We start from the raw sequence: 23217 nt of genomic DNA, 5'->3' as shown, positions 1-23217 counted from the left end.
GGAAAGACTTTACGCATATGAAAGTCACTCCAAATGCCGTTTCTTTTTTTTCCTCCCCAAACACAGACACTTCTCTATGCATATGCAGTACATTTGAGTGCACTGAATGCATACTTAGCATAATACACTCATTTGGTATTTGTCATTGAAAATAATTAGGTAATAAGTGAACTGAGTAAGAAATTTAGCTAGGTTAGAAAAAAAAATCCTTATTATGGCAGCTGTTTAGAAACATCTTTTTGAACAAAAGAAACATTCTTTTTCTGCATGCTTTTTTAAAAGATTAGTTGGGTTATAAATGGAATTTTCTGAACCTTAACTTGAAAGTGCAACAAAATAAAAATAGTAGCTTTGACTTTGGAGTAAAGATGAGAAAGTAAACTATCATTCTCTCACRCATACAGAAAATAAGATATTACCATGTCTGTAAAGACACTTCTTATAGTCTCACAACTATTAGACCTAAAATTTAAGGCTTAAATACCATAATAAAGTTCTGATCTTGGAATCAGATTATTGTTCATAAAGCATACATACATGAAACTAAAGAGAAAGGTAAAAAAAAAAAATCACTGAATAGAGCCATTAGAGACATCTCATTTAAAAATAATTATTCTAAAGAACAAAGAAACCCAATATATTAAATACATTACAAAAAGCTTGAGAAGTTTAATAAAATTAGTTTACTAAAATAGATTTCCACAGCTTCTGCAAAGAATGTACTTTCCAGACTTTCAAGTATTGTGACAGCTACATGAACCAAATATTATGTAATGGGAACTATTGCCTAAAACTCATGATTGATTAGAGCTTTATAATAAAATATTTATATATAAAAATATACATATAACCATATATGTGAAAAATACATAAATTTATTTATAATGTATATATTTATGCAAACCACACAGCACTCTGTAGGTACCTATTTGAGTTTGGTAGGCTGCTTGCTAATTTCACCAACCCAACAGGTAGCACATCTGCAGGAGCTACCTGTGAATAACATTATGTAGATCTACTGTCACTGACTTGAAGAAACCAGTTTCCTTCAGCTTCCCTGCTTCTTACTTTGGGTATAAGCTGCCTAGCATTTCAAAGCTAAGTTTACATCATGATTTGCTTGGCCATCAAGAAATAGAACAGTGCTGTGTCACTTGGCTAGATTTTACCTTCATACAATTGGAGTAGCTTACATATCTTGCAGTACCTACATATTCAGCTCTGAGCAGCCAGCATGCTACAATCTCCTGTTACTGGCATAGAAAAGTCAGAGGGCTTAATTGGTCAGTTCTGCCCTTGATGGGGGGCGAAGTTGGGTCCATCATCTCAAGCTGTCATTGCTTTAAAAGCAGAGATGCTGGGTTCAGTTTTCCTTTACGATGGCTTACCTAAACAGCATCACACTGCAAGAAATAGCCCACAGATACACGGCTGAGCGCGCCTCAAACTTCGGAGCTGAGCAGAGCCTGTAATAGCAGTTTTCCAGTGGACTAGTAGAAACTACCAGAGACATGCACAAATGTTATGAAAGATGAGATGTGTAAGGAAAAATAGCATCTATTAGCCATGGTTTACTTGATTTGGCTACGCAGTAGTCTTTACAAATGGTTGACAAAATACCACAAAACTACAATGTATATGTCATTATATACACATCACACACCACATTAAAACAGAACTTGAAGTATTGGCCACAGACATTTGTGTTTGTCAATCCTTCCATGAGAAAGCATAATATTATTCTCCTTAATCATCATGTTTTGCAAAAAGACTTTCCCTACCCTAAACTTGCTTCTGTAAGGCACTGCCTCCACCTCAAATACAGATTTAATGAATCACTTACAGCAAGACTAACAGAAGCTTGTTGAAATTCAGTGAGTCCATCTGATAGCCTGTCAAAATTAGACCTCTGACAAGGGTTCAGTTTTTTGCATTCCATATTTAATTTTGTTCCATGTACTTGCCCAAAGATGATTTAAAAACACATGAAGTTAGGATCAAAGTGCTAGAACTGACCTTGAATGTTATAAAATGATTATGATATACAGTGCAGAGGTATGTATAGTCCTGAAAAGATGCATTAAGAAAATAAGGTATTTAGAGACCTTACACTCATAATTCATTGCAAAATTGACTAATTTCCCTCATTAACTCTGATTAAATCCACTGAATTTTGCTACAGATTTTTTGGTTAAACGCCAAGTACCAGGAGGCAGTAACATATTTCTATGGCTTGGGTTGTACAGTCTGCCTTGGTAGAGTTGCCAGATTTCATTTGACCTTTATAATAAGGTTTAACCCTGGTAGCTGGACCAAGTCATTCTCATTCAGATGAGCAGACTGGTAGAGCTCAAGCCTAGGTCAGTAGTGAAGGAACGCTGTTGCCATTTGACAGCTGCTCAGTGGCTCTGGGAAAATTGTTGGTGTTCTCAGTACATTTTCAAGTGGACAGGCACTTAACCTGAAGTTTACTGCCACGGTTTGCAGAGCTCAGCAGAAAGGCAAATGCCTGAGTCATCAGGGAGACAGTGACTTGCTCAGCACCAACTTCTTCCAAATCAGACTTGAGACCCTGAACAACAACAAAAAACACCAAACAAAGACAGCAAGAATTCAAAACAGCTGAGTACAGAAGTCTCTATAGGATTTAAAACTGGGCATCTTTCACTAGTTTAAAAGAAAGTCACTTCCCAGGAATGGATCTTCAGAGCCATTACTAACAAGTGCTCCAAAAACCTTAGTGTTCAGGTAACATGCCAGCTCCCATAAAGGAAGCTCAGTTACCCACCTCCTTGCTTTAATAAATGATGAATCCAACCTTCAGGTCTCCTTTATTTTGGATACAAACAGACTGCAACAACCCCAGCTGCTACTACTACATGAACCATCCCCAGCTGCAACCTGCAGCCTTACTTGTGATGGCTTCTTAAACTAAATCACACTAAAATAAACATAAGGTTTGTTTTGACCTCATCTGCTGCGAAAGAGGCTGCTAAATTAATGATCATATGATTATCTGCTCATCCACAAGCTACTGCTATAACACCTATACAGGAAGGACATGAGGCCAAAAAAGCCACAAGACCAAATGAACAGATCATGAGTGCTAGTAATAAGCAGGCAGAAGATCTATGTTATTTATACTGAGGCAACCATCTCCAACCTGAAAACAATTGTGTTTAATAAAACAGCTGCCACAGTAAAGCACAGATTATCACTCATAGCTTCTTCCTTGACTGGGCCTTTATGATCTTAGCCACAAAAAAATTGTGTAATAAACTCACATGCTCAACATATTCAGTTAGGAAATAGTTTTAGCAGAGTCTAGAAGCTGCAGTAACAAGAGATGGCATATTTTGAAGTTCAATCCTACACTGAATGTCTATTAACATCCACTGTCTGTGCCGAGAGACAGTGAGCTTTCTTCTGAGAAAGCTACTAACCACTGGATACCAAGTTACCAACTTAATGTTTCTCTTAATCAAAGAGTTAAAAAAAAAAAAAAAAAAACCACTACCTACCAGACACAATTCTCTTAACCAAAGAGTTTAAAAAAACACCACACACACACACCATTCTGACCTTAACTGAGGTGAGGCACTGATGCCAAGTTCAGCAATGGACAAAGCTTTGATGATCTGTAAGAGAGCAAGACACTTATGTTGCAAATGCCAGGAGGCCAAAGTAATAATTCTGTGTTCTGTAATACCACCGCAGTGGAGCCAGATGAAGAGAAGTCATGGAATCACACAGAACAGTTAAGGTTGGAAGGGACCTCTGGAGATCATCTAGACAAACCTCCCTGCTCAAGCAGARGCACCTAGAGCACATTGCACAGGATCATGTTCAGGCTGGTTTTGAATATCTCCAGAGAAGGAGACTCCACAACCTCCCTGGGCAACCTGGTCCAGGGCTCCATCACTCTCACAGGGAAGAGGTTCTTCCTCACATCATAGTGGAAATTCTGTGCTTCAATTTCTGCCCACTGCCTCTTGTCCTGTCACATGGCACCACTGAAAAGAGTCTGGCCTCATCCCCTTGACACCCTCCCTTCAGGTATTTATACACATTGGTAAGATCCTCCCTCAGTCTTCTCTTCCCCAGGCTGAAGAGGCCCAGCTCTTGCAGCTGTTCCTCATAGGGCAGGTGCTCCAGCCCTCTGATCATCCTCATAGTCCTATGCTGGACTCTCTCCAGCAGCTCCATGTCTCTCTTGTCCTGGGGAGCCCACACCTGGATGCAATACTMGAGATGAGGCCTCCCCAGGGCTGAGTAGAGGGGCAGGATCACCTCCCTSRRCCTGCTGGMAAYASTCTTCCTAATGMACCSCAGGAGACCATTGGCCTTCCTAGCCACAAGGGCACATTGCTGGCTCATGGTCMAYTTGTCATCCACCAGCACTCCCAGATCCTTCTCYGCAGAGTTCCTTTCCAGCAGGTCAGCTCCCAGTCTGTACTGGTGCCTAGGGTTATTTTTCCCTAGGTGCTTGTTAAGCCTCACAAGGTTCCTCTCTGCCCAGCTCTCCAGCTTGTTGAGGTCCTTCTGAAYGGCAGCACAGCCCTCAGGTGTCTCAGCCACTCCTCCCAGCTTGGTATCATCAGTAAACTTGCTGAGGAGGCACTCTGTCCCCTCCTCCAGGTAACTGATGAATAAGTTGAAGAAGAYGAGACCCAGTACTGACCCCTGGGGGACTCCACTAACTACAGGCTTCCAATTAGACTCTGCACCACTGATGACAACCAAGAAGTTTAACTGAGAAACCCATTTTCCTTTTGGCCATTGGACATCATTTCACTTTCTGTATTTTTTACTTCACTAGCCCATGAACTAATGCCTTACTAATATAGAGATTGAGGAGGGAAACAAGATGAAGTGTTCTATATTATTTTTAATGGAGTTTAAGACACATGAATTATTTTGCAGGCTCATTTAGCACCTAATACTAGAGATGCATTTGTATCATGTTAGTATGTAGGATAATCTAAGCATCCCTAGAGATATGCCTGCTAACAATCTTTGTGCAAGGAACCTGAAATATAGTTGTGAGGTGCTAGCCAGCAGTGGGGACTGAATGAATGTCTAACTTGACTAACTTAGTGTGCCTACAAGCAAGAAAAGGCAGCTTATCTCACAGCAATTCAGGTCTTCTGTTTGCATATAAAGTGATTTATTCTTGAGATCCATTAAGGTCCTACCCATTTTTGCTTATCATTGTCAGTAGGTATGTAGGCATGCTTAGGAGGGTTGAAATCCTTTTCTTCTTTCTTCTGGAATATTTCACTGTCTATTGCATCTTCCAATGCCTCAACCTTAAGCAGGCCTCTGAAAGACTGCATTTTTTTCCACGTTTATTATGAAACAGAATCAGGAGGAATATTTTGCTTCATTTTTGCATCTACATTGGCTATACTATCACAGTAATTTCTAGCGCTTAGCTCTCAAGTCATTGCTAGCAGTGAATTGTTAGATGCTGAAAATGCTTCCAAGGACTCACAGCATGAGAAGTGCTTTGTCTTGCACATACGTAAGACTAATGAGAGACAGACTGCCCTATGTATCTTCACATGCCTTCACTACAAGGCACACTGTCGTGGCTGCCATYACACTTAGTGGAAAGAACATGACATTAGAAATCAGCTATATCATCATATCGTCCTTCATCATCATCAACAGTAACAGCCAGCTGCACTTCGGGAAGCACAGAGTCTTTAGAGCACCAAGGAAGGACTAAATTCACTTCAAAGCTCCTAACAMAATTGCTGCAGAATTCTTCACACATCAGGAGATGCCACCAGCCAGGAAAGGTAGTGTAGGCAATCCTAGCACATTAAAGTCAATTTGTATCTTGTCCTCAATTCCATCCTCCAGGCAGGTTTAATGCATCTGGAGGCAACAGGGTCCAACACAGATCCTTGGCTGCCAGTTCAGAAGATGAGATTTGGTTTGGCTTCTCTGCCCCCACCAAATCCTCTAATTTAAAACATTAATTCCTTGGCTCAAAAAGATCAACCTCGTAGACTGTTGGCTTCTTATTCTGACATTGAGAAAGTATAGCATACTAAAAAAAGAAAAAAGCTAGCTTGATGCAAGTAGTAATGCCTCTTTCCCAGGGCAATCAGAAGGAACCTCTTAATCAAGTTCTAAAACACCTCCCCTGCAGCAAGACGCTTTCCCAGGCTCAAGGAGCAGAAGAGAAAAATAAAGAGAAAAAAAAAATCCTCTGAACAACTTCCCATCAAAAAAACCTGAGCACACAAATTCCACACGTCCATGAGAGCGATGAGCTAATAAGAACTTATTAAAAGCCTTCCTCAGAAAGCATATTTAAGATAAATACGCTTTGGCTTATCCAATACAAAATATAAGCATGTCTGGGTAGCACAAAGCAAAGTAAGTCAGTGAAAAATGTGTTATTTTCAGTAACTCATTGACCCCACCTGAAGAACCCTTTCAAATCTCTCACCCAATGGATCTCCAGACTTCACACAGATAGAGGAAATGAAAAAAGAAAACTTGGGGGGAAAGGAAAGAGGAAATCAATTTAACTTTTAACATTTCTCAGATGCATCAAAGGTCTCAGCCATGTATTTCTATTAGATTTCTATGCGGATTTGTTTAAGATGTATGTGGAAAAGTCTTCCCTGCATTCACTGTACGAGACCGAAGAAAATGCAGACAATACGAATTTGAACTTTAATCTTTTTCTTTCTTGGAAAGCCATCTTCAAGAATGTTTAAATAAACTATATATAGATGCTGGCAAGTTACAAGCCTGAATACAAATCTCTGATCCAATACAAATATTTTGCCACTCAGCTCGAGAGTACACAGCAGTATTTAGGACTCCCAAACCAAATTGCAACATGGCCCTACATCCTCACAGTTAGTACTGGTATTTGTAATACGCATGAGGCAAGTTTATAAGCTTATTAAGCCCAAGACATAGAAGACAAAAGCTTACAATGAACAGGGATGAAAAAGTGAAGATTCAAGTGCAAATGACAAAAGACAATATTAAAATGTGGGGTACAACATTGGTGGAGGAGAATTACCATAGGCATGTTTTAATACAGTACAAGTGTTCTTTCCTGCAGATGTTGGATGATCTAGACATACTTTCAAACAACATTCCTGGTAGTTAATCCCTCGACTGTGCTAGCAATTTGACAGGGTTGTAACACTACAAACAATCTTTATTACACACTTATCTTCCCCCTCCCTCCCCAAAAGGGAAATCAAGTACACAAAGTGCATTTCACATGATTTGTTAGGATGATCTCCTCCTGACTTAGGAATGCATCTCCCATTAACATTAACGGGCAACTGCAGATAGGCAGAAAAGGGGAATAGTAATTTCTGTTTCTGCTTTGTATATACTAGTGGAACTCCATGCACTTTTTTCTGCCCATTATATTATCCCCTACAACAAACAGCAACAACCAGTGAAAAAACTACTGTCTAGTTCTTCTCCCCTGCCCCCCCCCATGAAAATTCAATGCTCAGAGTGAGAATAGACAATACGAAAATCTTAGCAGGCAKAAAGGCCATACTTTTCTAGGGAGAGGAGGAGCAAGAATCTTATAATAAAATACCAAGTGAAAATAGAAATATTAAGGTAGGACTGTAAGAATGGCAGAATACGTAGCCTAGACTCAAAGCATTTATCCACCTTCTTCCCCATCCCAACCTGAACACAAATGAAATTTAGAGTTACTCTAGCTTTAGTTCAAAACCTCTTCTCAGGATCTTCCCCTCCCCCAAATACTAAAAACACATCAGAAGTGTGTTTACTGTGTACATATGCCCATTATAAGAAGTCAGCTGTACATCGGTCAAGAATTTGTTCATTAATGTAACTGATTTTAAGTAACTTTTTTTGCAGTACCAGTTGTTTTTCTTTTTCTTTGTTTAAAGGTTGCAAAGGCAGAAAGACACTGGGGAGAAGCAATATTAATACAATCATTACTGAGTAAACATGTGAAGATTTTGATACCTTTTTGTTTAATTAAAGCAAACCATGTGCTTATAGATAGTCAAAAACAGTCCTTCTGATCTGATAAAGGAAGGGAAACATTGAACTCACTTTTTTTTTTTAGAAATAGAAATTAAATATTAATAATATCTCTTATCACTAGAATTTAACTTCAGTTTGGGTTTACAATAAGTTTTCTTGTGAATTTTAGCCACTGTAATAACTTCACAGCTCATTCTTTTTTAAGTGGTGCAAGGTTGGGTGGGAGASACATGAATTCATTCACTGTCAAAGAGCATCAGACTGACTTTAGCTTAAGTGACAAGATGCAACAGATACAGGGATCCAGCCATAATAACTACCCCCCAGCAGTGACACCTAACAACCTATGGAGTGGCACCACCTCACTGGAGGAGTCACAGCAGTACCAGCCTTTCCGTAAGGGCCGACTGCATCCAACATTTGCCAGGACAGCCTGCAACAACTTTGGAGATCTGTGTGACCTGGTTGGGCTAATGCAGCCAGATAACGCACTCAGACCCCCTTGCAGATTTATTTTGAAAGGCAGCATGTGTGACCCTGAGCTTCACATCCGTGTTGACAAGGGCATATTACCTGATGTGGCTGTGAACTGGACCATCTGCTATAGGAAGGAGCACCTGAAGTCTTGTTGGCTGTAGTTCTCTGCAAAATAAAAATAATAGACTTGTCAAATATTCAGTGACATCTCAGCCTGCTTCGCCAATCTCAATYATCCAGGTACCCACAGCAGAAACCCCCAAACCAAAAAATAAAATAAAGAAACATCAGAACAAACAGGCATTAAGTACAATACAGTAGCATTAGATCACCAACAAAAAAAAGTCAGTTTCCCAAATTTGCTACCGATACACCATTTAGCCTTGGACCTCAGTACCTCAGTCTCCACCTCAACTTCGCACGCCACCTACATTGCAAATGTAAAAGCACTTTATGCTAAAACATGCATTTGTCAAATACTGAGCCCTACCCTGAACTGGGACTGCAGAGCACTACCCTTTGGCCAGGTAATTCACTCAGCTTTAAGTAAACACTCTAAATTCCCCCGAATCCAAGAAGTTGTCATTAAAAAGTTTTGTCTGTACGCCTATAGAAGTTGCATCTATTTTGTTTCCTCCTAATTCATAGTGATGTTTCATTGCAAATTTCATATTAGTTTTATTGAAGGTATTCTTAACKCACAGAAATTAAAGCAAAATTGTTCTTTCTGGATCACTTCACCTTACTCAAAAAAAATGAAACTTGGATATTTTTGGAATGGGTAATACAAAGGGACTGGTTAGTAAATAACTTCTTCAAAGAGAAGGACAGTCTTCAGTGATTTGCTCCTGTACTTCTTTCTCCACCTCCATATATTTGTTTTTTGAAGCTTTAAGGTAAGAGTCCATATCATTATGTCACACACAGATCTTCTAATCAAAATGACTTCATTTTAGTACAGGAAAAAGAAAACCAAATGCAATATGATGTCTATTCGAATGCCCCCAATAACTAATTTACACTTGTCCCCGATTTCAAAAATGCAATTTATTCCTAAATTAGGCTAGAATCTACAGTAACCCAGTCCCTCATTTATATGTGAATTTAATGTTTCTGAAAAGCTAGTAATCTGCAAGCAAATATCACATGATGTAARTGCAGGTGTTATAGGAACTTTGGGACTCTTAACCGAGCAGGATGATAAGGCTACCTACATTGAGAATATCAGCTAGACTTGAGTTACCTACACATGAGATCCTAATTCAAACAGGCTTCCCAGACATGAGATACTAATTTATCAGTACATTATGTCACCAGCAGGATGCTAATAGGGAGTGGGGGTCAGATTCATATTTGAACCATACRGACATAAGTTATACTGAAAAAAATGCAAGTAAGTCAATCCATATGAAATTTATACCGCAACGCAGTACACTCTTTGTGAGCAGGAAAATAAATAGCTTATGGCTTTTAACACCCAAGGATATTGTACATTTCTATGCCAATTATAGCCACTAGGGCTTATATATCATTACATATTCTAGAGAAACTGGCATCTCATTTCCACTAATGAGAAACAGCCACTGATGTAATTGTGCTTTTGTATTAGTCTATCAAAAATAAGTTATTTTACAAATTTARTTATTAGCTTTACTGTGTAGCATGTTTAACTTCTAATAGGCACCCTTAGACATATAAGTATTTTTCATAAACAGATATGCTAAGCAACAGAGTAACAACACTTTCTTTTCACAGCAACTTCAAAAGAGACAAAATACACTCAAGGTTGATTTTAGCTTTCTGAAAAACTTATGAAAACTATCTCTCTGGTTCAGAAGGAAGATTGGTGAATCTATGAATAACAAGTTGAATAATAAGATTACTGAAGTTTTTCTAGATGCATCTGGAAGTAATTTTCCAACAAAACACCTTTCCTCAAGCACTTTTTTTTAAAAAAAAAGAAAATAAAAAGTTTACCTTTAGTATTGTCAAAAAGGTGTGCGTATTCCTCCTATCTAAACCCACTAATAGCCATGTTTGGTTTCTTTCCTTACTCCAGCGCCTGCTCCCGCTAGCAGGTACATTCCTTCTACGGCCAAATCGCTCTTCTAAACTCTTCCATTTGAGGCTCTCCCAGAAGAAAGATTCCCCACAATGAAACAGCATTGCAATATTTAGAAGAAGCAATCGCAGAGCCCATCCTAGGCCAGACAGCAAATTAATGCCTCCACCAACAACTGCATTAACACTCATTTTCAGCCTACGTTTACAAAGTGTAAAGGGTCGGAGCCTTGTTTAAATGCTGACCTCCATCTTCTAATTGCAGTAGGAGTGAGGTACTGAAAAATATTTGTAATAATAGGAGTATAATAGGCCTAAATTAACTCAGCATCTACTTCTCCTATCCTCCCAGACCTTTTATTCCCATTCATATATCATTGAATGGAATTACTTGTATTTTGCATGGCAATCAAAATACTAAGTTATAGTCAAAGAGCAAACACACACACGAGCCTCCATATCAGATCACGTGGAACAGATTTTGAAAGACCTGGAAGATTTTTCACTCTAAGCTTCTTTCCAAGTTTTAAAAGGCAACAGGGAATGTTTAAAGGCTAGACCACATCCCCTGGTTATCTCAGCAGCAACAGCACTCAGGCCAGGTGATTTTAAAAAAAWATATATATATAYACATACAAACTCCAAACACACATTCCTATTTCACTAGGATCAGTAGGAATTAGACAACCACCTACCTCTGGGAGTTTGGCTCTTCATGCCTAGCAGCCAAGATCGCAACCCAGACCACAGTCTCTGCTTGATGAATGATTTTTGCATGCAGTCTGCACCACACAGGAAACATCAAGACATTGAATTTTCATTAAGTATTTTACCACAGAATACCTAGTCTGTACTTAGCCCCTTAAACCATTTCCCTTTTTTTCAGTCAAAATCATCTTCCTTAACACTCTCCAGATTGAGAGGCAGTGCTTACTTGTGCAGGACAGGTAAGGTCTTCTAGGACTCCTCTTCTGGCTCAGCTAGCACTTGAGCAAAGCACAAACTCTGACCATAAACCCTCTCTCTAGTCTTGCAGGCCTCCCTAACTGCATCATTTGAAAGAACTAAACCAACAAGCTCCCAGCTCTTCCAGGGCCTCCAGTTAGTTGCCATTTTTTGCTTACTTTAGATCTAGGCCTGCTACCTTCCGAGTTAACAGCTGCTCCCTGCAAGCTTTCTCCTCACCATATGCAGGTACTACATCTCTCCTCTCTCCAACTATTAAAAACTAATTAGGCCAGGCTGTTCTAATTAGCTGCTTTAGCCAAGCTCTTCCTCGAATAGTCACTCCTCCTCATTGCCCCCACCTGTGAAGAGGGGTTAAGTTCACACAGCTGCAGGTGACCACCTGTCTCCTTAAAAGAGCGATAAACTGCTGAAAACTTCAGAAAAGTGTGACAATTTTCACAGCAAATGGTACTTTTGAAGACAATAAAGCTGCCAATTGGATGTGTGTTTTTGGTATCTGAGTTGGAAGGCATAGACAARAAGAAAAATAAAAGAGAGAAAAGCTGGTGTTCTCTATTTCACACACTGCCGCCCGGGCAACGGCCCATCTGAAAGGACCAGAGGTGCCGTAGGAACAGGGGTTTTACCAGGTGGAGCATGTGCAACCAGCACCCAGCCAGACTTACAGACTGGTCTGCATGGGACAACTGTGGATCAAACTTCAGGCTGGCTCCAAATCCCAGAGAGAGCATGAAAAAAGTTCTTTTCATAGCAATAAAGTGGCACAGCAAGAGAAAATGATGTGGTGCACGCTCAAAGCTGYTGTTTCATACATAGTTCACAGGAAAATTGTATTTTCTGAGAAAACTCATACTATTGAACAAAGTATGTATGATATCGAGAGGCCAGAACGAAACTTTTTGTACACTGCAGGCTCTACAGCACAACTTTCTGACACAGAAATCTAAGTGTGGCTCTGCAGGAGAGTTTATGAAATGATACATTATTATTTTACTCTTGGGTTGGGGCTATTGACGACTGTACACAGTGCAAGCCAAGATTACATGTAGTCCTTAAATAATTTCTTGAACTAGTCAATGAGAGCTTCAACATAAGGCTAGACTTCAAAATTACTACAGAAAAGAAAAAGTTACAAGTGTCATTACTCTGACAGTATTTCAAAAAGAAAAAAAAAAAAGTAGATACTCTGATATCAAGGTTAAAGTGTATAATGTGTTCTACAGGCAGTTACACTTATTAAGGCTTCTGACGGGCATAGCAATTCATCTCMCTTATCTTGGAAAAGTATCTGAAGATGCAATGAAGTACCTGTTTCTTTCCATCCATTCATGACASAGAGAGAGGAAATAGCTAGTTTAATTGAGACAACTAACTTTAGATGGCCCATGTCAGGGGAAAAGAAATCTACCCACACTCTCTGTTCTCCTTCCTACCAAGGAGCCTACGTAATTTGTCCTTTCCTAGGCTTTAAAGGGTTATGATGGTAAAAAATCTCCTRTGTTACAGGAGTACCTTTGAACTGCCTTATGAACTGCAACAAACATTTGTTAGGCTTTCAAATGCAGCTCACTGCTAATGAGTTGAAGAAGTACTGTCTTGCCTTTCAGGACCCTCAGTTTTGAGGCTGGGCAATAAGGAGAAAGATTTTTATTTATAAATAGAGATATATAATGTGAAAGTAAATGGAAAGTAAAACTACTACCCGTTTAATCATCTAAAAGTCATTTTTTCAGAGAAAAACCTACTTGAATACCAGCCACTTTAACCAGTGGCTACACTACCACTTCCTAGACTCTTCAAATCTGGGGCCTAAAATCTTGCAGGCATTCAACAGATACTTCACTCTTGGTTTTATTGGAAATTTTGCTTCTTTAAAGACTTCAAGATTTAGCTGTTTTATGCAAATGCTGATACCAAACTCAGGATTTATTAGCCCTAGGCAATATCTAGATAACTTTTTTTGTATTATTTGCCACAGATTTTTCCTGATTTTTCCTTAAATTCAAAAGTTCCTTTTCTGAACAAAGTAATAGTGACATCTGACAACAATATAATGTTGCAGCACTGAAGTTCTTTCTCTAAAGCTTTCTTTAGACAAGCTAAACATTTTGTATATCCATGACTTYTGCAAGGAGGAAGTAATAAAGCTATGTTAAAAGGAGCACTATTCCATGGCTGCTTACTGACARATACTGGGTTTTGGTTACACTTGCTTATTTTATTTTATTTTATTTAACAGTTGGAGTTTCAGAAGAGATGCACAAGTGAAATACAAAAGTTTGAACCTCTCGTACTATCAATGGCTATAACATCTCTTATGACTCCCCAGAAACAAACAGTAGGTAAAGTCCTTTTGCCATTAACCTTAGCGGACTGCGGTTTATTTATTGAGTCTACCAGTTTTYCCCACAATAATGCAGTATAGAAAATGACAAGCTATTCATTTCTATCATAAGTTAAATAAAAAAGTGACAGTTTTCCTGACTCTATCTGATCAGAACTAGGGCTTAAAGGAATTACAGAGTTTGAAATTTGGAACAATTGCATCTCTTGAAACAATATAGATTTCATGTGTAAATCAATCCATCTTTGTTTCTGGTCTTACAAGCTCAAGACACTCGTAAGTAGGGTAAGTAAGTAGGGTTAAAAGTACCCTCTCACACTGACAGATACTAAATCCTGCACGTACTTTTCCTCATGAATGTAATCTCAACAAGTCAGAGGAGGCAACTCAACAGAAAGGGTCTCTCAAGTGTCTCAGGTGTGGTATCACACCTTGCTCCACAGTGAGGCAGACCCCACTGACTGTTCATTACAGGTGTACCACTCACCTATGAAGCTGTTGTTATTCCTKTACCATAAATATACACAATTTCTTGCTCCCTTCAGAACGTCTCTATTTTCAACAATATCAACATGTTGTTGGAGATTCATAGCTAATGACACCTTGGACATAGGTTAAGAAAAAACAAATTGTTAAGACTTTAAAGATCCATGATTTCTTCAAGTACTACACAGGTAAAATTAATTTTCTGGTGCTCTTTCCTCACATTAAAAAATCTCCAAAACTGCCTTGAATACTACCTACTTTCTACTGATATCCAACCATATGAAATTCCGGAGAAATGGATTTTTTTTTTSTTCAGAAAATGGAAGATAGGAAGATGCTGAAAATCAGATTAGTAGCAGAAACATCATTTTCATTACAGCTATGCAGCATTGTTTACCACTCCACAAAGAATATTGCTGATCATGGGCTTTGGACATAGAACAAAGTAAAGTGGTGTTGACAGTGGTGGGATGTGAGATGACAGTATGGTAATCTCTTCCCTGCAAAGGATGCACTGGGCAATCTGTAGCTACCTTGGCAACTGAATGAATAGCATATTTCAAAGTGACATTGTTTTGAAGCGAAGACATGGTGCAGGAGAATCCTCAAGAAAGTTGTCCCATAAACATGTAACATCAAGCAAAAAAGCATTAAAGAAAAGCAGTTGATCTRGATATAGTGGTCAGGATGTAAAATATAACAGACTTATGAGAGGTAAAGTTTGTAAGCTGTAAATAAAAAAGTGGGCAGTGGGAAAATGAAAAAAAGGACTCTGATTAAGATTGTTGCACRATGTCATCAGAGATTACTTCCTCTAGCTTACAGAAATCAATGTTATGACAGGAAGAGACAGAGCAGGAGAGATATTGACTGAGCTGTCAACCGTAGGAGTGCATCTCTGAACTTGTGGGTTTGGGCTTTGATGAAGCAAATGCATTCAGCAGATACTTTTATAGGAACTCAGGCATGCACTCAAAGTCCTCAGTTGCATTTTACACCCATTGTCTATTCCTGGTTATGAACAAACACAGTGACTCATAATTGCTGGGGCACAATTATCAAAAGTAATATAATTCATCTATCATTCACCCCAGAAGCTGATTCTTGACAGTTTAGCAATTTCGCATGGTTCTTAACCATGATGTTGGGCTTGTCCTGGCACTTCTAGTCTTCCTCTTTTCTCTCTTTGTCCACTCCACCAATTTAATACAGATATTTTGACACTCTGGGAGGAATAAAAGACTAGACAAAGCTAGGGATGAAAATATTCTCTGTAACAATTTTATAGTTTAAAATCTTCTCACTTACCAAGCAGGAGTTTTGTGTTAATCAAAAAATAGGTTCACTTCATGGCCTCCCATTCCTATTTGAGTGTCAAAATTAATAATGAATTTGAAAATTCAAGATGCATTTTTAAGTGAGGATAAAGTCCACAAGGCTTTTTGTAACACAAAACAAATAAAAATTGATATTAGAGATTTTGCTACCCATCCCAACCAGGTCTACCTTGCAAGAACTGGCTAGTTAAGCTCTATCCAACAAYGCTGTGGCCATTAACTCCTTCTTCATTTCCATTTCTGTTGGCCAGCTAAACTGCAGCGTTGAACCACATGAACCACAGACAAGCTGAACAACTGTCAATAAAGCTGATGACAAACAACAACTTCTTTCTTAGGAATTTTAATAGGGGAAAATGACTTCTCATCTCTATGGAGCTACTACATAGACAATTATTAGCTGTTTAGTCAGCACTTTCTCCCAAAGTYGGAGAGTTTGAAGGTAAGATGCAGAGAGATTAAGTACCTTCAAGAACTTTCATGGCTTCCAGATGGAGCTGGTATAACACTGACATGCTTACCCCATTATAAAGAAATTGTAAGAAATTCACCTGAGTTTTTTAAAAAACTAGAAAATAAATAGAAACATGCAATTCCTATGTACTACAGAGAAGGACAGGGAGCAGGTTACAGCCATATGAGATAAGATGGTCAGAAAGTGGATTTTTCRAAGTTAGCAATTGCTCTTCTGGGAAAAGACTATAAGGTATGAAACAGGTATAGTATTATATTGAACGATGTTACATTATCAGCAGTAGGTAACTTTAAACAATCAGTGAGATAATATGACAGTATTGATACTACCATACAATTACTCCAACTGAAAGAATGAACAATGAAATAGAAGATGCATTATCAGAAGAACTTGAATGAACATATGACATCTTCTATGTCCTTTAGTCTTTCACCATTTTTCCCAATTAAATGAAAAACTGAAGTTGAAGTAGATGTAAGGAATAAAAAAAGACATTCTTGGTTATGGCAGATGGTGGAATAGGATTAGTTTRCAGGGCTGAACGATGCAGCTTTCTTCAGAAGTTTACATAGGTCTGCAAAAATTGAATTACTGTTAATTAGATTGATGGATATATGTTGATTTGAGTTGAAGGAATAACATCAGGGACCTAAAAGATGTCCCTTGTAGTGAAAGCTATTATCATCCAAGAACAAATGCGAGAAGAGATTTGTCCTGTTAAAAAAAAAAGAAAGAAAGAAAAAAAAGAAAGAAATACAAGAAGTGATACAGAATCTTTGAGGAATATCAGGTCTGAGGTGTTAAAAGATAACAAAGTGGCCACACAGAAAACTGACACTRAGTGGGAGACCTTCAGGGATACACTGAAGAAAGTAGCAAAGATTATATGAACAACGGTAAATACAAAAACAATTGATGCTTTCATGAAGATGGTGGGGRATCTTTCTTTATCAATGTTCCTCAAAGGTAATATGAATTCAGAATGAAGTTTACATTGAAGATCATAATAAAGCCAAAACAGACAAGAAGAGCTTTGCTAAGACAAGGCAAAACACAGTACTTGCAGAAACTGAAGTAAAAGATGGCATGAATTATGTGTACTAAACAGGCTATTTTACATGYATGGCATTAGGAGGAAAAGACATGAACCATGAAGGTTCGGTAACAGAAAAACCTGAAATCTTTAGTTGCAAACAATGCAATCACAGAAAGGTGGAGGAGGTACTTCAATGATCTCCTTAATGGTGGGAGGGATAAAACTGAACAACAAAAGGTTATTTTCTATATAAATCACTCATACTCAGAAGAATCAGATTTTGAAAATGTTCAAAAGGCAATTAGACATTCATGAAAAATGTTGACAATTCCTACTAAATTATTAATACTCAGTCAAAAACTTTACAAACTGAWTTTGAAAATATTCCAAAGGAGTGGAAAGAGCAAGTTGTATATCCAGTTCAAAACAGGGATATATTGGGAAAGCAAGAATTATTTTTGCATTTCTACTCATTACAACTTCTAACAGTMCACCTTCCATACATTTTAAATACACATACTCTTTAAACAGAAGAAATGGTGAGAGACAATAAGTATTGAGCAAAGAGCATGATGTTCCCTCCCAAGATGAGTCACAAAAAATGAAACAAGCAATGCATTTCAGTTAGGCAACGTCCCAATAAAGGAATAGGGATATAATCAGAATCAAGGTATAATTTCTTAGAGGATTTAGGAAGAAYATGTCAGTATGGTCTCTGGGCTGCAAGGAGACAATCTGACATTTCTAATGCCATTTTACGATGGCACAACTGTATCTGATGTTTARAAATTTGACTACCAGTAGAGAATGAAATCTCTGCTCTGCGTAATAGCAGTCCAGCAGGAAGATGTGCTATCCCAAAGCTTTTCAGAGCGGTCCAGCCGCTGTGAAATTCTCAGGCCAGAAGGAACTGAAGCACGCTGCCGCAAATTCTCAGCAAATGGCTGCTGTAGGAACAACATGGTAGGAAGGAAAGATGATTTGAGATTTAAGGACAGGACAAGACAAATTCCAGGAGTATAAAACAGGTAAATAGCTGTATGATGATGCTATCTTGAATAAGCTTTCTGTCCGTCAAATACCCTGGGTCACCTTGTGTTTGGTAGCTTAAACACCTAGTAGCATTGTATAATCACATGAGTTTGTGGAAGGAGGAAATGCAGTTATTTGCTTCCTCAATCCTAGTGACAGTAAATGGGGAATTTTGGTTTTGTACTCTTGTTTTCCTAAGAAGAACCTAGAAAGACACCAAAGTAATAAAGGATCATTTGCCTAGATCAGTCCAAGAAGCTGCAAACTGAAAGGGCAGAATTTTACAGCGGGGTGACTGCAGCCAGTGCCAGCGTACTCTCTAACTAGCAGGGCTACCGGTGGCCGGGAACGTGAGGCAGTGCAGGGTTTGCTGCCTACCACCACAGCAAGTCCCTGGGGTGCTGGGCACGCGCTCGCTTTGCTGCACAGACGTTTCTCCAGAGAACACGGCTAATTGCCTGTTTTGCACGGCATCCCCACCGCCACCGTTGCTGCCCAAGCAAAGGGTGGGCTCTGACTTTTATATAAAAATTCAGCTAATCCAGATAATACTCTCTTGCAAACAGCATGCTCATTTACATTAGGRGCTGTGAAATCCCACACTTCTTGTCTCAGCCTACCCTCCTCTTATACAAATATGAGCCTTGAAGGTGTCTTCCTTGCCAGAGCCCTGTGCCCGCTCGCTGTGCTCGGCGGGTTTGCTCCCTTTCTCCCCCAGCCCGAACACAGAAACTGTATCACAGCRCACGGGAAGGTGAGACAGGCACTCAAATTCGGCTGTCACTGCAAGAGGAGAGATGCAACGTCGTGACTAGAGCGGCAATAACCRAGAAAATATATCGTTCTGGCTTCTTCAACTGCCCCTCCCTGCACCGTGATCGAGGCACACCACAGCAGTAAATTCTTCTAAGAGCCCTTAAATCTATCACAGTAATTGCTAAATGTGGAGTAGCCATTCATCTTTCCTGGTAACGTTGTAATGCATGAATTTGCTGTAAGATTTTTTTTAATGTTTCCTTATGATTAAAGCCTAAAATAAAAGAAAAAAGTAAAACACCACTGTTTCTACTTTCAGGCTAATGTTTCTTTTTGAAGCCTGGAGAGCAGTTCAGGATTGAAACCATGAAAGATAAGGAGAACTGTCAATAGAAAGGGAACGATATTTCCCTGCTCTATTCACACACGTTCTTTKCACTTAAGCCTTATTTCTAGATTGTAAAATGAATATACCGCACCCATTTCTTTAGAAATTTCCTAATAAACTTATTTTTAAATTTCATACTAGAAATCTCAGGTAAGTCTCTATACATTTCGCATACAGATAAAGAAGAATTGGGCTATATTTTAGCAGATAGGTCAAATATTTAATAACAATAATATTCTTTTCAGATTATCAATAAGTGTAAGTGGAAAGACATTTCAAGGAAAACATAACCAATTATGAGAGGCAAACCCTGGACCGTGAGCATGTCCTTTGTCAATTTGCTCAGTGTACAGTAACCTTGTCAAATTAAGAAAATTCCAAGTGCATTAGGAAAGGCTGCCCTCTTCAGACAAACTCAATAAAAGTATTGAAAAGAACTTCTAAGTGTCTTTAAGTTAAAATAAAAATGTGGTGAAATGAGCTGTACAATATTGACATAGTAYGAAGTTTCTGCGATTTAATAAAAATTTGCTACTACATGAAGAAAAGAAAATCCCTTCTTGTCATTAGCTACATATTAGCGTGTGTTTGTTCGGGCTCACTAAAGATCCAGTTCTTTTACATTTTCTATAAGGTTATTAAAGCTTTAATTCATGGGCTGAAGTACAGAGATGTAATTGATTAAYCGAAACATTGAGTCTGAGCTCTCCCTACACTGTCATACGGAAAAATGACCCCATTTGCAATAGCTTTATCAGACAGGAATTTTCATTAAATATGATAAACTCAATTCTTTTCTTAAACAAAACTTGGGTTTTATATGTATTTGGATCTCCCTGCGTATCCAAAACAGCGAGTAGAAAAATTTTTTTCACCGCAACTGGTGCTTTATACTTGATGGCTACTTTTAATTTCTTTTCCTTAAAACATTCATGAACAAGTAGGAACTTGAGCTTATTTAGTTGGAAAGATACTTTTGTTTCCTCATTATTGAAGATCTGCGCATCCCTGCAGGAAAAACGGTGGATATTTGTCTTGCAACACGCCAGGCTGCTGCACACAAGGCCACCAGGTATTTCCCCAGTTATGCAAATAATCAGGAATGCAAACACTGAATTTTCATAAGGAGATGACCTGTGTAAAGAAAATAACTGTGTTTTTACTGCTGTAAGCTTCCAATTTACTGGGGAAGGTGAGTTGGATATAAATATTTTTAATGGTGTTTCACTTAAACTGATAGGTGTGTCGTGGCATTAGCAGAGGGGATACAGAAATATAGATCATGCTCTGCAATATCAAACCTGATATTTTTCAGGTCCTTTACCTGGACCTGGGAATGCACTGTATGAACTTTTCTAGAGCAGACATTACTCGTTAATACAGCACCCTAAAATTGCTCCAGAGCAGGGAGCAGATGTGAGGTTACTAAGAGAAGAAGTATTACCAATGACAGAAAGACAAAGAGGATTTAACCGCCAGCTTGATGGAAGTTTCTCCGTTCATTCTGAGACAAGGCCTTCTTTCAGAGTTTAAGCAAAGCGTCCAATGTCACCATGTCTCAGGGGAACATGCCTGACTACCCCAGAAGTTTGTGAGCTGAGATATGGCTCTTTTTTCATTGCAAAACGCCTTCATTGTGTCAAAACACTTTGCTTAAGCATGATAAATCCAGTCCACTCGATATTCTGCTGCAAAATTTGAACTGAGTTTCCTGCCTCCATTACCGCGTCCCAAAGGAGCTCTGGACAAGAAGTAATCCCTTCTCTGAATGTCCCCTTCCACAGAAAGGCTCTTGAGTCTGTGATGCAGACAACAGTTCTGAGTTCACTTTAACAAAAAATACACTTTTTAAACTTTAATCACGTTCCTCTGAAGACTTCATTTTTGTTTTGCCTTTGTTAAATAGGATTTGGTTTAAGATGTACTTTAAGTTAAGCTGTACTTAAACGCTTTGTTGAACTGGGGCCTGAAATGGGACTTTAATTTCCTTAATGACTCTCAATATACCATTACTAGAGCGAATGTAGAAAAATCAGACTTTCTGAAAAAATATATGTCTCAAGGGCACTAGTATAAGGAAATCACAGAGAAGTTTAAAAATGCCAAACTRTAGACTCATATCTGCCAAAGCTCATACATCTGTCTAACCAGTATGTTAAGGAGCAAGTCTTCCTTATAAACTGCGATGTTAGAGCTGAAAATGAATCTTGCCTTTTAGTTCCCCCCTATACTATGGTATTCAGTTTCATGTATAATTGATGGGATAAAATTTTAAGATAGATAGAGTAAATAAATTATGAGTATTCAAAATATTGCCCTTTTGCCAGCAAAACCCTATTATTCTTCATACTGACTCATCCAACCCTCGTGCTGCTATCTATATATGAGCAGTATTTTCTATGAATTTGTTGTATACTCTTACTAAAATTATTTTGATGGAAAACATAACCATGTTTTTGTAATAATCAAAATGCAGTACACATTTGTTTGGATGTTTTTCCTTCATTCAATCAAGTCCTGGTAAAAAAAAAAAGGCATATTAGTTGAATAACCAGCGTTATTCCAAGGCATTAGTTGAATAGCATTTTATATGCTATTGCTAGTTCTTACACAATAGCATTCCTAAGAACTCTTCTGCAATTCTTTCCTGCAGTGAAACACAGGGGTGTCCACATCGCCATTCTTGAATTTTCTTACACTGTTAAATTATAATACTGCTTGTGCTGTGCACAGAGATTGGGTTATGAATTTTCCGAAGTGACAGATTCTGTTATAAAACCCACAAGTGAGTCTGGGAATGCCATTCAACATTTGCAGCTTTGGAATTAATTTTATTCTTCTTCTTCCCATGAGAAAATTAAAAATATTCACAATTTTACTGGTAAGGAGTGCAGTTTCCATGACAAAATCACATCCCTGGGAAAATCCCAAGTGCTTTTTCCCACCGTGGGGCCATGGTGTCCAGAGGTGCAATCCTGTCGTGACACCTCGTAGGGTTTTTTGATGAAGTCAAATACGGGATCCTAAAGTTAAAAGGCTGCTTTACAAAAGAAGCAATAGCTATTCTGGAACACATTAGAAACAGTCCTTTTTTTGTAAAAGTACTGGCCTTTTCTCCTACTACATGCAAGTTTGCCCACGTCTGGCAGGTGCATGGCAGAGCTGATCATATCGATAGGTACATCCACTTTCATTCAGTATAACAGACGCAGCATCAAAAGGTAACTGTGAAGTTACCACCTGATACCACTTATAAAAGTTAATATAGTAATCTTACACAAATTACTTTGTCTAGCAAAAGCTTTTTCTATGTGGAGTCCCTTTTCAAGATTTCCTAGTGTAAAAAATTTCAGCAGTCAGTACRCTTCTATAGACAGCATTTTTCAATAGAAAGAACATGAACAGGTAAACAGATACATGGAAATTTGTTAATAGAATAAGTAACYCAAAAAATGAAAGTTTGTTATTGGATAAAATACAAATTCCTATTGAAACATTAGAGGAAGCCAAAATAAATTCAGGAGCTAGACAGAGATTATTGATCCTTCCTTAACTAAAAACAAGAAAGTAACCTAGCTGTCTCTCAAGAATTGGATAGTAAATTGTGTCAAAGAAATAAAATTTAATTTTGTCTGTGTCCTTTTTGCAAAAGACAAAACCTCGGTAAAAAGCCATCAAGAAAGTGGTGACACCGTTATTCCAAAATCTGCTAGCTCCGCAGTCCTCTCGGATGCTCACCTTCAGACTTCTCACTAAAAAATGGAGGGGAGGTGGAACCCAACCCCCAAACATCCACACCTTTCAAATGTCACGTTAATGTAACCTCATTACAGCCATTCAGAA

At 38.4% G+C, this 23217-nt stretch overlaps 1 protein-coding gene across 7 annotated transcripts in view; it reads right to left on the bottom strand.

Moving 5' to 3' along the window:
• The window catches only part of RBMS3 (RNA binding motif single stranded interacting protein 3), a 697064-nt gene that overhangs the window by 585017 nt on the left and 88830 nt on the right, over positions 1-23217 (bottom strand). For all 7 annotated transcript variants that reach the window (XM_085311789.1, XM_085311790.1, XM_085311785.1 and 4 more), the window contains one exon: positions 8587-8655. In XM_085311789.1, coding sequence (XP_085167915.1) covers positions 8587-8655 — 69 coding nt within the window. The remainder of the gene's footprint in view (positions 1-8586; positions 8656-23217) is intronic.

This window comes from Rhea americana, unplaced genomic scaffold (genome assembly GCF_003343005.1).
Source record: "Rhea americana isolate MKP2758 unplaced genomic scaffold, rheAme1 scaffold_35, whole genome shotgun sequence".
NCBI classification, from domain to species: Eukaryota; Metazoa; Chordata; class Aves; order Rheiformes; family Rheidae; genus Rhea; species Rhea americana.
This window is presented reverse-complemented; position numbering and strand designations above follow the sequence as displayed.